The sequence below is a fragment of the Chroicocephalus ridibundus genome, chromosome 5 (assembly GCF_963924245.1).
Source record: "Chroicocephalus ridibundus chromosome 5, bChrRid1.1, whole genome shotgun sequence".
In the NCBI taxonomy this organism is placed as follows: domain Eukaryota; kingdom Metazoa; phylum Chordata; class Aves; order Charadriiformes; family Laridae; genus Chroicocephalus; species Chroicocephalus ridibundus.
In genome coordinates this window covers 51906380-51919543 of record NC_086288.1, presented here as the reverse complement: position 1 = coordinate 51919543, position 13164 = coordinate 51906380, and the positions used below count along the sequence as shown (strand labels likewise).

At 35.9% G+C, this 13164-nt stretch overlaps 1 protein-coding gene across 1 annotated transcript in view; it reads right to left on the bottom strand.

The window, feature by feature from the left end:
- The window catches only part of CFAP99 (cilia and flagella associated protein 99), a 64425-nt gene that overhangs the window by 46192 nt on the left and 5069 nt on the right, over positions 1-13164 (bottom strand). The window contains exons 3-4 of the mRNA XM_063337063.1: positions 3953-4097; positions 434-528 (exon numbers count right to left, since the gene is read on the bottom strand). Of these exons, the coding sequence (XP_063193133.1) occupies positions 434-528; positions 3953-4097 (240 nt within the window). The remainder of the gene's footprint in view (positions 1-433; positions 529-3952; positions 4098-13164) is intronic.

Genomic DNA, 13164 nt, shown 5'->3' with positions numbered 1-13164 from the left:
GTCATTCAGGTAAAAAAGAACACTAATCAGCAGGAACTGCAAGTTTAAATAGATTAATAGATTAATTGCTTAAGGAAAAAACTTCTCCTGACTAAGAAAGAATGTGAGCAAAGCCATAAGTGAGTATGCATATTAGAAGGACAACTGTAAATCACATGAACTGTAAATCATGTGATTATTCTACCTTTTGAGATTACTAAAATACATTTTAACTTGATCTTTGACTGAATATGAGACAGTCACTGCATAAGTATAGAAACTTAAGATCGTTGTGATAGCAAAATGCAAATTTAGTTTCTGAATTTAAACAGAAAGTAATACTAATTTATCAATTTAAATTATCCGGAAAGTTGAGAGAAGTAACCTGATTAATCAAACACAATGAAGAGATCATTAATTATTTTTTTTAAAAAATATTTTGTCCTTTCATTACCTTTTGCATTTTTGCAGTGTCCAGAGATTTCACAATTCTGCTGAAGTGCTGAAGACCAAGCTCTTCTAGTTGAAAAGCAGCCAGATAACAAATAACTATCAAAAGAGACATAAATTTAAATCGCAGCAGGAAATTCTAATAAACCTGTATCCTATACTCAGCATACTCTGGGATTTAGACTGTTACTTGAATTTTAAACAGTTTTCAATGTTATTTATCTAACTGGGCGATATAATGCTTGACAATGACAAATTGTATTACGAAGTTATAATATGTTCATTATTAGCATTATGACTCTATGCTATGGTTCATATAAATTAGTTATCTTTTTCGTGAGTCAGATACAAGCTAGTGCAAATCCACACAATTTTATGGAAATTCTAACAGCTGAGGATCTGTCCACTTACACAAAAAAAGTAAAACAATTGTAGCTATCTGAAATCATTCATAGGGGTCCTTTTGATGCCTGCAAATACGTGTTTGCAAAGCTGGGAAATCTCCTGTAATGCCGAAGGTAAGATCTTGCCATGATTTCAGAGTCATTTCATTATGCCAACATCACCACTAAAACAAGAAGCTCTGTCAACCCCTAATTGCTTGTTCCCATCCCCTCCTTTTACTTCCCAGTGTTTCTTCTCTTGGGCAAGTACAGTCACCCACACAGCCAAGTTAAAACAGATTGTGAATTTTAACCTGAAGCACTTTCTTGATTAGTTCACTGGATGGCTGCTAAGCTTAAGTTTTAACTCAAGAGAAGATATGACATAGGAGTAAGAATGAGTGGCAGTGATGAGCCTATTTCTTTGGGTAGTAGTATCAGCTTATACCCGCATATTCCATCTGTGAAATTCTGTGTTAGTCTGGCAACAATGCAGGGAGAATAGGAGTCAGATATCTCCTGAGAGACATGACTGAAAAGCTTCTGACAATATTACATTGTTGGAAACAGCTCTCTCTTAGCGTAACCAGCATTTTCAGTGTAAGCAAGCTTATTCTGGGAAAATGTAAAGTGAACAGGAGACAGTTTTGATAGTGAATTTTTCAACATACTCTGTTTTTAATGTTTTCAGAGAGGATGGATAGCTCTTATTCTTCTGTTCCAAGATTATAGTTTATTATAAATAACAATATTATACATAACAAAAATTTTAAACATAAAATATCATATTTCTAGTATTTGGTTGTTTTTTTTTTTTGCAAGTGACCATTTTGCAGAAAGTGTTGTAATCTTTGTTTTTATACTGAATTAGAATAAATTTTTAAATTGTGAATAAGTTTTTAAATTGTGAAATTCTCTGGGAAATCCAAATCTGATTCTTGCACCCTCCTCTGGCAAGTATGCAGCTCAATACAGGAAGAGGCACAGTCAGTGCTGTGAGATTTTTGCAGACCTGTAAAGTTCATGAGCTCCTGTATCAGCTTTCATTTGACCATGTTCACTTTGATCAATTTGGCTTCACTTGCACTGCAGTATTTTAGCTGCCACCAAACAGTAATGATAAAATCAGTAAATTCTGACCAATGTGCTGCAGCCAACTCACTGTATTGTTAGGCTTCAATCTTGTGCTTTAGCATAGCAACATATTTAAGCAGTCTTAGTAGAATATACATTTATTTCCTACAAGCTTTATTAAATTCAAATCTGCTCACACATAGCAACAGCCTTTATAAGCAGCTTTGATCATTTAAGTGTCAATACAGCTTGGCAAAGGAAATCACAAGCAGCTTAAAAAAATGTAAGCCAATGACCTTAGACTCTCAACTTGTTGATAAAGGAAAATTTTCCGGGGTCTACCCTCTGCCTATGATTAATGGAGGCTTTTGAGTGGACCAGTCCTGGCAATCCAATTATAGCAACACTCAGCTTAAAGGTATAATTCATGTGCTCCAGACACTGAAAAACATGGCTTTGGAGAAACGGAGACAATGAAGCATTACCACTTAGAATAAACTCAATATACTATTAATTTCATCCTTGACAGTTTAGGTTCCCTTTCATTAGTTATTTGATTTAGATTCCTATACCTTTCTATATTGTGATGGAAGGAACCAGAATTGCCATAAAAATGTAATAGCTTTTAAAATATAAAATGTAGATATACTTAGATATACTTTTTGTATTTTTCAACAACTTTGAATTAAATTGACTGGACTTTTCAAAGTACCCACAAAGCTTCAGAACACGTCTGACTTGGAGAACCAAAACCTGTGTGATTTGCGATTCCCACTTATTTAGGGACTTAATAAATCAACCTCAGTTTACGTATATTAAATGCATAGCATAAAAATATTTTTAAATTACTTTTTAATGTACTTTTCAATGCCTAAAATAACTTTGGGAGTAGTAACTACTCTGATTAAGTAGCTGACACTATCAGATCATAGAATCATAGAATCATAGGGTTGGAAGGGACCTCTGGAGATCATCTAGTCCAACCCCCCTGCCAGAGCAGGGTCACCTAGAGCGGGTTGCACAGGAATGCGTCCAGGCGGGTTTTGAATGTCTCCAGAGATGGAGACTCCACCACCTCTCTGCCCACCTCACTCCACCAGGGCAGCCTGTTCCAGTGCTCTGCCACCCTCAGGGTAAAGAAGTTCCTCCTCATGTTTAGGTGGAACTTCCTATGCTCAAGTTTGTGCCCAGTACCTCTTGTCCTGTCGCTGGGCACCACTGAAAAGAGCCTGGCCCCATCCTCCTGACACCCACCCTTTAAGTATTTATAAGCGTTGATAAGATCCCCCCTCAGCCGTCTTTATTCCAGACTGAAGAGACCCAAATCCCTCAGCCTTTCCTCATAAGAAAGGTGTTCCAGTCCCTTAATCATCTTTGTAGCCCTTTGCTGCACCCTCTCCAGCAGTTCCCTGTCGCTCCTGAACTGGGGAGCCCAGAACTGGATGCAGTACTCCAAATATAGATATAGATAGACTCCAGATATAGTTGTATTGTAACTGATTCTAACCAAGTAGCTAATAAAAGGAAAATAATTTACCTCATTCATGGAGACAGACAGAAGTCTATTTATGTCATTGTGTTGGTAAGTAATGAAAAAAACCATCTATGGTTAGAGGCAATTGTATCTTCATACTGTGAGACATGCTGTGTTTCTCAGCTGACGTAGCTTTGTTATACAATTTCATATCTGAATGGCAGAGGTATTAGGTTGTATAGAAGAGAATAAAGGGAAATCACCGAAGAACATTTTTTAAAGTGATGGTTAAACTTCCAAGATGCTTCTTCCAGTCGCTGACGCTATTTTCCATCTGCACGTTACATAATCTGCAGGCATATTCTGCAGAATTTTCTTAAGGTAAAATTCCAGTTAACACTGTGGGAATCCAGACTAAATAACAATTTCAGGATTTAGGCTTCGCATTATAAGGCCATTGGAAAAGGTCCTGTATTTCATACTGCACTGAGCACAATGCTTCAAATGTAATATAATATTAAGATTTACATTAGTAAAATAATATTTTTAAAAATGTTGTTTAAACATATTTGGTGTTTTAAAGAAAACTTACCTATATAGAGATTACGCTCAGCAATCAGGCAGTATTTCCCATCCCGAACAAAAAAAGCATTGACTACTACATCCAACAAGGATTTATATTCTATGCATCCAGCTAGTGTATCCAACACAAAGTTTTCTTCTGTCACTTTAAGAGTCTATAGAGATACAAAATTAATAATGATTAATGTATTCTGGAACGTAAATGTTAGTTGTGTACAAAGAGACGTACAATAATTTTGAAGTAATTGGAAAACATGAATAATGAACAGCAGTGCCTTTGGTAGGGCTGACACACTTCTAATACTATCAAATATGGGCAGTCCTAACAAATTGATGACCCTTGTTAAGTAAAATGTAACCTTCCCCACTCAAACTTACAGTTTATCTGTTGACATACACATTGAGTTAAAAGGCCTTGATGTGTGAATGTCAACAGTTAATGCAAAGAAAATTTGAAAGCTCTGAGCTATAAACAATGATTAACTTACTCAACACTATGAGAAAGTTTCAGTAAGAGTTTGCTTTTCCAGTAGGAAACCTGTTCTTTGTAGATGTGCTGCTTGGGGAGACATAATCAAGGGGAGAAGCTGTACAGAGATTATGGGAAAGACTCTTAATTGCTACTGCAATAGTCATATTCTCCAATATTAGGTTAGGGATTAGTTTAGCTAACCTAATATTGGAGAATATGACTATTTTAAACTAAAGCTGTGGGTGCTAGGATTCTTGTTAATGCAGACTGTGTGTTTCTTATCCGGCTGTGCTCTCAGTCACTCACAATGTTCACGCAATACCACAAGAGAACAGAAAGAAGAGGGTCAGATGCCCACTGCACACTATTGGGATCCTAGCTTATAATTTCTTCAAAAAGTTTGAATGCTCCCAAACTTTACAGAGAGTTTCTCTCATAATAAATTACCTACAGAATATCTGTTATTCTGTGAGATAAACTTCTAGTGTGGACCATCTTTAAAACATTGCAATAAAATCTGAGCCCAAACCAGTTTGTTATTACATGGACTGGAAAAGGATGGCCACACTATGACAAAATGACGAACAATAAGGATTCTTTCACTTAAGGAGGTTAGCCAAGAAACCAATAAAAAAGCTACGTTCATCCTATGAAAACATGTAGTCCACACCTGATATATGATCTCTCCCACAGCTCTGAGATGCGGGCACAATTGAACTGCAATAATATATCAGATCAGATGTTCACCTTACCTAGTAGACTATCTGCTAGCATCTTGATCGCTTTATTTCCCTAACGTGATTAATTTCTAGTTTAAAAGTATTATTAGAGGCTGCTGGAAGGAACTATGGGAGTCTTCTGATGTATGACCCTACCTAGGGCTTTGGGACTGAGCAAATACAAGGCAAAACTTTAAAATTACAGTTCTAATTTTTAAATGTAAAAAATTATGCAGAAGCATTCCAAGTGTATTTTCTCAGGCTGTCATTCAAAGTAAGTATAATTCTTTTTTACCTACTTCTGCTCAAAAGCCAGGTTTCATTTCTTCCAATTTGTGCATCATCACTAGAAAAAAATAGTGCTTCCATATAATTGTCTCCATATACGTATATATTTGTATATGCATATACACACACACATGTATGCAGGCAAAATTACACCTACATACATCCTTGTAGTTTCTTTTTCTGCCATTGCATTACACTAATACATCCTACTACTCTAGCAGAACTGTAATAGACAATATTACTAATGATGCACATAAAGAAACAGAATCAAGCTCAATTTGTGGGTTTTAGGTCCTTAAGGCTGATAATAGTTATAATGATAGAAGAGCTTTCTTTCTATAACTGAACTAATTAGATATGACTGTGAATACATTCTGTGACACAGATATATTTGGTAAGAAGAAAGAGTGCAACCAAACTAATCATTACACAGAGACATGGAAGCTTCACAAAGTCTGCTGGGCAGCACTAGAGACTGAGTGTGAGTAAGTAGGATATCACCTACATTCTTAATCAGGGCTCTAGAGAAAGAAAAAACAACAGGTTGTGTTTGTCTTCTCATGAAATATTATGAATTGAACCTCCTTTCAATTACAAATGGTAGTAAGTGTTCTGTTTCTACATATAAAAATTGAGAATAGCTAAGCGGCCTGCAGCTGTGTCATCTGAGGAAATGATCTCATCAGAACTCATAATAAACTAAACAAGACTGGGCAGGATCAGTACTTGGACAAGAAATCTCAGAGGTGAGCCAGTTGTTTGTTAAGCCCCGCTGATAATCTAGTGAATCAAAAACCAAGCCAATGCTTTAAAACAGTTAGGATACTCTCTGCATAGAAAGTGCATTGTGTCCTGAACAAATTTCATCAAGGATATTTACAGTTTATCTGTATATCTGAAATCATAATTGCTTTGGGAACATAGTATGTTGGGTAGGTGTCACTTCTAGCACTAATTCCTAAGTGCATTCTTTCTGTGTGGCTTTATGTTGCATTTTATGTCAGTGGGATATATTTCAGAAGTGGGTCAGATGATCCTGAAACAGTACAATATGATGATATATTGTACATTTGTAGCACCTTTTGTATTAGGTTCTCAAAACACTTTACTAACATTAATTGCATCTAATGAGATTCCTCTTGGCTAATACTATTTTGCAAATGCAGGAGCTAAGGTATGGAGCAGATAAGAGATTTGCCCCAGGCAACACACTAAGTCATTGGTGGCAACAAGAAAAGAATTAATAAATGCAAATTTGTGAGCCTTTGTTTGTGAGACCATATTTCTACCTTTTCAAGTATACTTTACCTCCTGTCTTTCTCTGAAACAACTAGCAGTTAGCTATGTTTGCAAGTAAGTTGTGTGAGTCATTCCGCATGAGGAAGGCCAGATAATTTACAGGTGAAAATGATACATACGGCTATCATCTTTTGTTGCACTGAATATTGAAACTTATCAGAAGATAGAACAGATCTTGAACAATATGCCTATTCTATGCTCAGGAAACAATCTCTCTTTCTCTAATGTTACAGCTTATGATTTTGTTGTTTTGTTGTGTAAAGCATAGTAAGTATATGGTAGATGAATACTGGATGGTCGTATATTTTTAATGTTTGGAAGCCCATATATTACTGTGTTGACCAATGGTTACATTAGATATAAGTAAAATACAGCTATATGTCTTCACTATGTCATTCCAATACAAATATCTGAAACTATTCTCTCTATAGCATTGAATTTTGGCTTTTTATGATTCCCAAATATTTAAGCTGTAAAAGAATGATCCTGTCTGAAATTATCCTGAATGATCCTGTGAAAAAAAAAATGCGACTCTTGTCTGAATATGTGTTTGTTGGCGTTATCTCCCCATCTTGAGAAATTCTTAATGCCCTTAGCCTGTTTCCATGGACATATTTTCCTTGCTCGCTGACACTTATCTCTAGCTGGGAGCCAGTCAAATTTCTTCAAGGAGAGAAGAGACTGTGTAAGAAAGCTTAAGCATAGGACTTAGTACACAAACAACTTTCAACATGTGTTAGTACAAGAAATGGCATGAATTAAATGGAGAAGTATCTGCAAAAAGCAAGCTTTGCCACCATGGGTATATGGTAATAAGGATGGTTACAATGGGACCTGTTTAAGGGCCAGAGAGATCAGAAAAGGATGGGTAAGAAGAGAAAGAAAAGCTCTTGGTTTTGGAGAGAAGGAAAAGAACATCAGCCGTGCCGTGTTCGAGACTTCTCAGGATAAGGATTTAGTTTAAGGTGAAACAAACATTGTAGAAATAAGATAATATTTAATGAAAAGATAAAATAGCTTTCACCTCCCGAGACAACTGAGTAATAGTATGTACTGAACATGTCTACTTTTAGGGAGAATATGCACATTTTGCAGATGCAGTCTGATTAATTTATAGTGCTTCAAATATCTGTGCTAGTCCTCTCCAAGGGTCTAATCAAAATGCTGTGGAAATGAAAGAAAATATTCCTGTTGACTTCACTGGGTTTTGAATCAGTCACCAGAACCCAATCCTCTTTCCCTCTGAAGTCAGTGAAAATACTTCCAGTAATTTCAATGGGGGGAAAAAACCCTTGGGGTCCTAGGTTATAAGTAGGAAACAGTCCTGTTTCTACTACTAACAGTCTATGTTGCAGTCATGAGCTAGTATTTTCACCTTCATGCAATAATACTGAGCATCTTGAAGAAGTACAGTCAACGTTATTTTCCATTGCACTTAATATTAAATCACGTGCAGGACATTGCAGAAAAATCAGATTCCATCCTTTCCTTAGAAAGACCCTAATCTACATTTTTGCCAGTAACTAATAATACATATTAGACTTGTATGATTTAGTAGGATTTTTTTCACCGCATACATCAAAATAATCTTGGATTACATTATTTTCACATTTAAAACCAAATCTATGACTTTTGACATTTGGGGATTTTACTCACAGTTGAGTGGGCATGTGTGAGACACAGCTGAACCAATACAAATGAGAACTATGAAGACTTATGCCAAATTACACCATGTTCTTGCAAAATGGAAAGCTCATAAACAGGTTCATCTTGCTATCAACATGAGAGGGATAAAGGAGTAAAACAGTGAATTTGGGGTGGCAGTTCTGATTTTACAGAAGTAAACTTTTCTGTAGATGGGATTTATAAAGGTCAATATGATGGGTCTGATCCTGCAACTCTAATTGAAGCAAATAATTCCACTGAAAATACAAGTGAGTTATTTGCACAGAGAAAGGCACAAACACTGCTTGATAACTTCTGTGTTAAAATCTGTCTCTTGTTATCATAGCAAAAGCTTGATTCTAACAATCGCAAGACGAAAAATTGCCTGGGATGCCTCAGTTCGTAATCTTTTTTTCAAAATGAACAGATGTGGTCCATTTCTATAAATGGCCTGATGAAACGATATCCTGATGTACAATATACACTGGATGAAGGATCATTCTGGATACAGATAATTTTTGATAGATTTAATTGAAGAATACTTAACAAAAAGAAGGGGGTTTAGTACACAAGAATGAAGGTATTGTCTGAAGGGCATTAGTCTGATGAAAGGAGTATTAAAAAGCATTTATGAAGATAAATAAGTAGTCTGGGCATTCAAATGAAGAACAGTAGAAACAGAGATGTAAATTTGAATGTGAATACTAAGAATGTAAAGAACTGAGATAGACTTAAAGAATTATTTTAAGTTGATGAGCTATTGAGGATAATTCAAATTGAATTCTGTTTTAATAGCAAAAAGGTCACAACATTGAAGCAAAAGCATTTATTTGCGCTTATTATTTGTTTTTAGGAGGTTTGTGGCGCATAATATGATTCTTCATGATTGACGGTGAAGGCTTGTTTGTTGCAACTAGGAATCACCCATCATATTATGAACCTGTATTCTTACTGAAAATATTTGCAGTGAAAAACAAGTCCAATATAACATTATAAACATCATAACTTACAATACAATAAACACGAAGATTGAAAATAACTGAATTACAAATCAAAGTGTAGTTTTCCTCCTGGAAGAAAATCAAGTCTCATCATCCACTGAGAACAACAAATAGAAATTCTTTTTATGATGTAAAATTCACATGTCGCAGAAATAAAATGTATGGAGTTTAACACAGAATCACCTCTAGACTAATTTTGATCATAACATTCTAATCAGAGGAAAACATGTTAATTATCTCCCACTACTCAAGAATAGAAAATCCTTACCCTATTTAATTTGCATTTCTCTAAAAACAGAAGGCTAATAAACAGTGAGTTTCTCTAACTCCACTTGTATATAGAAGTGTGAACTAATAGTTGGAAGACAGGAACTGAGACTGGAACCTGTCTTTCTCTCTTGCTTCCTGAGTGGCCTTGTAAAGATTATATTCGCTCTTGACACCTTGGTTTTAAACACTATTAACTACCTGACACTCCAGCAATTTATTTATACATTTCCACCACACCAAAAAAAGATTATATCTTTATACATATAGTTGTTCTGATGGACCCGAACTAGTGTCAAAGTAATGGTTTGCCTCTGCTCTTTAAATTCACTTTCTATTCCTTTAGTACTAATTCTCCGATTCCCTATTCGTATCTTGAAATACTGAGTGGTTGCAAAGTAGAATAAGTGAAAAAGAAAAATGTATCCCAAGGCTTATTGGATACATTATCTGCTTGATCTACCTCAATTACAAAAATGCAGGGAAAGATGGGTGCTTTTTCAAAGCAGTACACGGGGATTAGATGTGTGGCCGCTGTTACTGTGAATGAACTGTGTGAAGCTAAATCCCACATACAGCTAGAAAAACATAACTCTTAATAGAGGTATCTAATGCCATAATTTCTCTACAAATAAAAATGGCCAACTACTTATCTCATTTAAACCAATGTATGTACAGAGTCATGCTTCTGACTTTGGGTTGTCACTCTGGAATACACTTGGAAGCAGACTGTACACCCGAATGTTTTCCAAACAGATTTCTATCTTGAAGCTTGAGGCAAGATTTTCCTACAATGAGTAGAAGATGTTCAGATGGGAACACTGGTATTTAAATAAAATTATAAAGATGCATTAAGAAAGAAAAATAATAACCAAGAGGTTGCTTCTGCTTCTGTTGAAGTTAATGGATACCCCTCCATGCTATTCAAGAGGAACAAGATGACAGTGGTTCACATAGTCTGATACAAGGAACTGATACTTGATAGAAAGTTGTCAGATTTTCATTTTTGTTAACTACTTATTTGGAAATGTTAAGTAGTTCCAAATCTAATGCAAGGAAATAGCTAGGGATGTCTTTTCAAAGTGGCACACAGAGGTCAAGCGGTGCCTTACAAATTTGGCCTTTTTGTTTTCTTATGAAAATCCATGCACATTTTGCCAAGTGAAAAATATCCATTTGTATGTATTTTGTGTGAATTTATACTGTAGCAGTAAGCTTCCCTGAAGATTCTGTGTTCCCTTACCATACCCGGCCCAGGGCAAGCAGAGCTTTTGCTACAATACAGGATGAGACTGGAACAAGCCATGCTGGGTTCGTCTGGGAGCTCATACTGACAGAAGAGAGTCTGTCTCACTTATCTTCTCTGTGACACCTGCCTCTTGTTGTCTTCAGTTTGAAAAGCGAGAGATATTGCTGATTCTATTTAGGTACAGTAGAGACTGGAATCAAACGTGCAAGAGTTTTGAGGTGAGCAGACAAAACCAAAGAGGCAAGCAGGACTTGCTGGACACTGGAATCAACAACTTGAACAGGTTAAATGAAGAGACCTGGGCAAGTAAATTTGAGGATGAGTAAAATGGGATAGAAAGATGATGGAGCTTAGAATAGAACTCAGTTTATCTTTCTGTTGCATCTGTCCAATATTTGGCTAGCAGATTATTCCAAAACTCTACAGTACAGCCATTTCCCAACCATTGTGAACTGCCAAAAATGTAAAATTTCTACACAGTATTTATGAAAGCGCAAAATACACTATTATTATTTCACACAAGTATTTTGGGGTTTGTTTTAATTATTTATCCAACCTCACATGTCAGTAAAATTGGAGCATCTAGAGATTGAGATTGACCTTTGCAGCAGCATAGTGAAACCAATGGAAATGCTGTGTTGGATTTTGATCAGAATATTCAACAAAGACCAATTCTGTACTTAGTAAAAGATCTAAAATCGAAATCTACCAGTTACTTTTTGCTTTTGTTTGCAAAGCAAGTTATTCCCAGTGGCTGGTATATTTTACCCTACAGCTTTGACCCTTTGGATTTTATGCCTCTCTTTTTTTATGCATTCATATTGTAAAGTCCTTCATTTTAACATATATTTGCTTGCCCGCTTTCACTTCTTTTCCTGTGTCTCACTTTGCCAGCCATTTTTACTGCTTTAATTTGCAAGGATTCCCACAAGAATGGTCTTATGCCCCTGGTAGATGTTGACAGGGATATTTTGATCAAGACAGATTGTGCCTTCCAGACTCACTCCCTTAGGACTAAATCCAACTTCCTTTCATAACATATTCACATTTATCATGTACACAAATAAGAACCCTAAACTACAGTCTGAATTGCTGGTCTCTCTCTGTGACATTTCCTTCTTGTTGTTGTCAGCTTAATTTCAACAATGCTAAAACAAAACTTCAGCACTCTCTTGCTACTTCTTTCCTCAATTATTGGTACTATTGCCACCCTGCCTGTCAGTCAAGCCCAGAACTTCAGAGGTCATTTTTCACGCAGACTGCTCTCCAGGATATCATAACCAGTCAGTGTGCACATCTTCTTCACTCTTTTTGAACAGTTGGTTTCAAGTAGTATTTACTTACCGCTTCATAGCTAAAAATCTAAGGTACTGTCTCAACATTTTCTATTTTATTGTAATAAACATCTCTTTCTTGGGTTTAACTAACCCAATCTTTCTCTAGCAAATCAACTATCTGGAATGCTATTGTTAAGATTGTTCTGTTAGTCCATTGTTTTGACCCACTTACTCCATCACAGTTGATTCTAGCACATAAAACGAAAGCTGCCTGTCTTCACTAACAAGATGTTTCACAATTCAGTTCCATTCTACCTGTTATCTCTTATTTTTTACTGATGTCATCCCCCATTTCTGATCAGCCAAGGATGCTCATCTCTTCGTTTAATTTATTAGATTTCCAAACAAGTAATTTTATTTACTTTCAATCAGCTCCTACAAGCATTTATATTGCTTTTCGAAACATACTTCATTCTGACAGAGATTTTTGCTCTGCAAAATGTCCTTTGCTCTCTGATCCTTGCAGTTCAGGTGAGAATGTGTGGCTGTCAGAGGTACTTATCTCTAGGATCTGGCACTTGACAACACTGGCAGCCATAGTGGATTCTGTAGCCTGGCAGAGACGCTACTGGGGTGCTGAACTCCCTTGAACATATTTTGAAATGACCTGTGCATGCTGTCTCTTTATTTTGAGAGAAATAACCTAGCCCAAATATTGTTGGTTTCACAAACAGCTGGGCAATAGGCTAACAAGCATATTTTATGTAGGTCATCAATAGGTTATCAAGAACTAAACAAGACACCTCAGGTATCATATTAGAAAGACATAAAGACATAAAAACATCCAAATACAATAAAGATATATAATATGAATGAAACATATAGAGTGTTGATAATAACTGGAATCTGATTGTTCTTTTCTGGGACGGAAAACCAATTAACCAGTTAGAAAAGTCTAATAGAATAGAAGATAGTAACTTGTAGA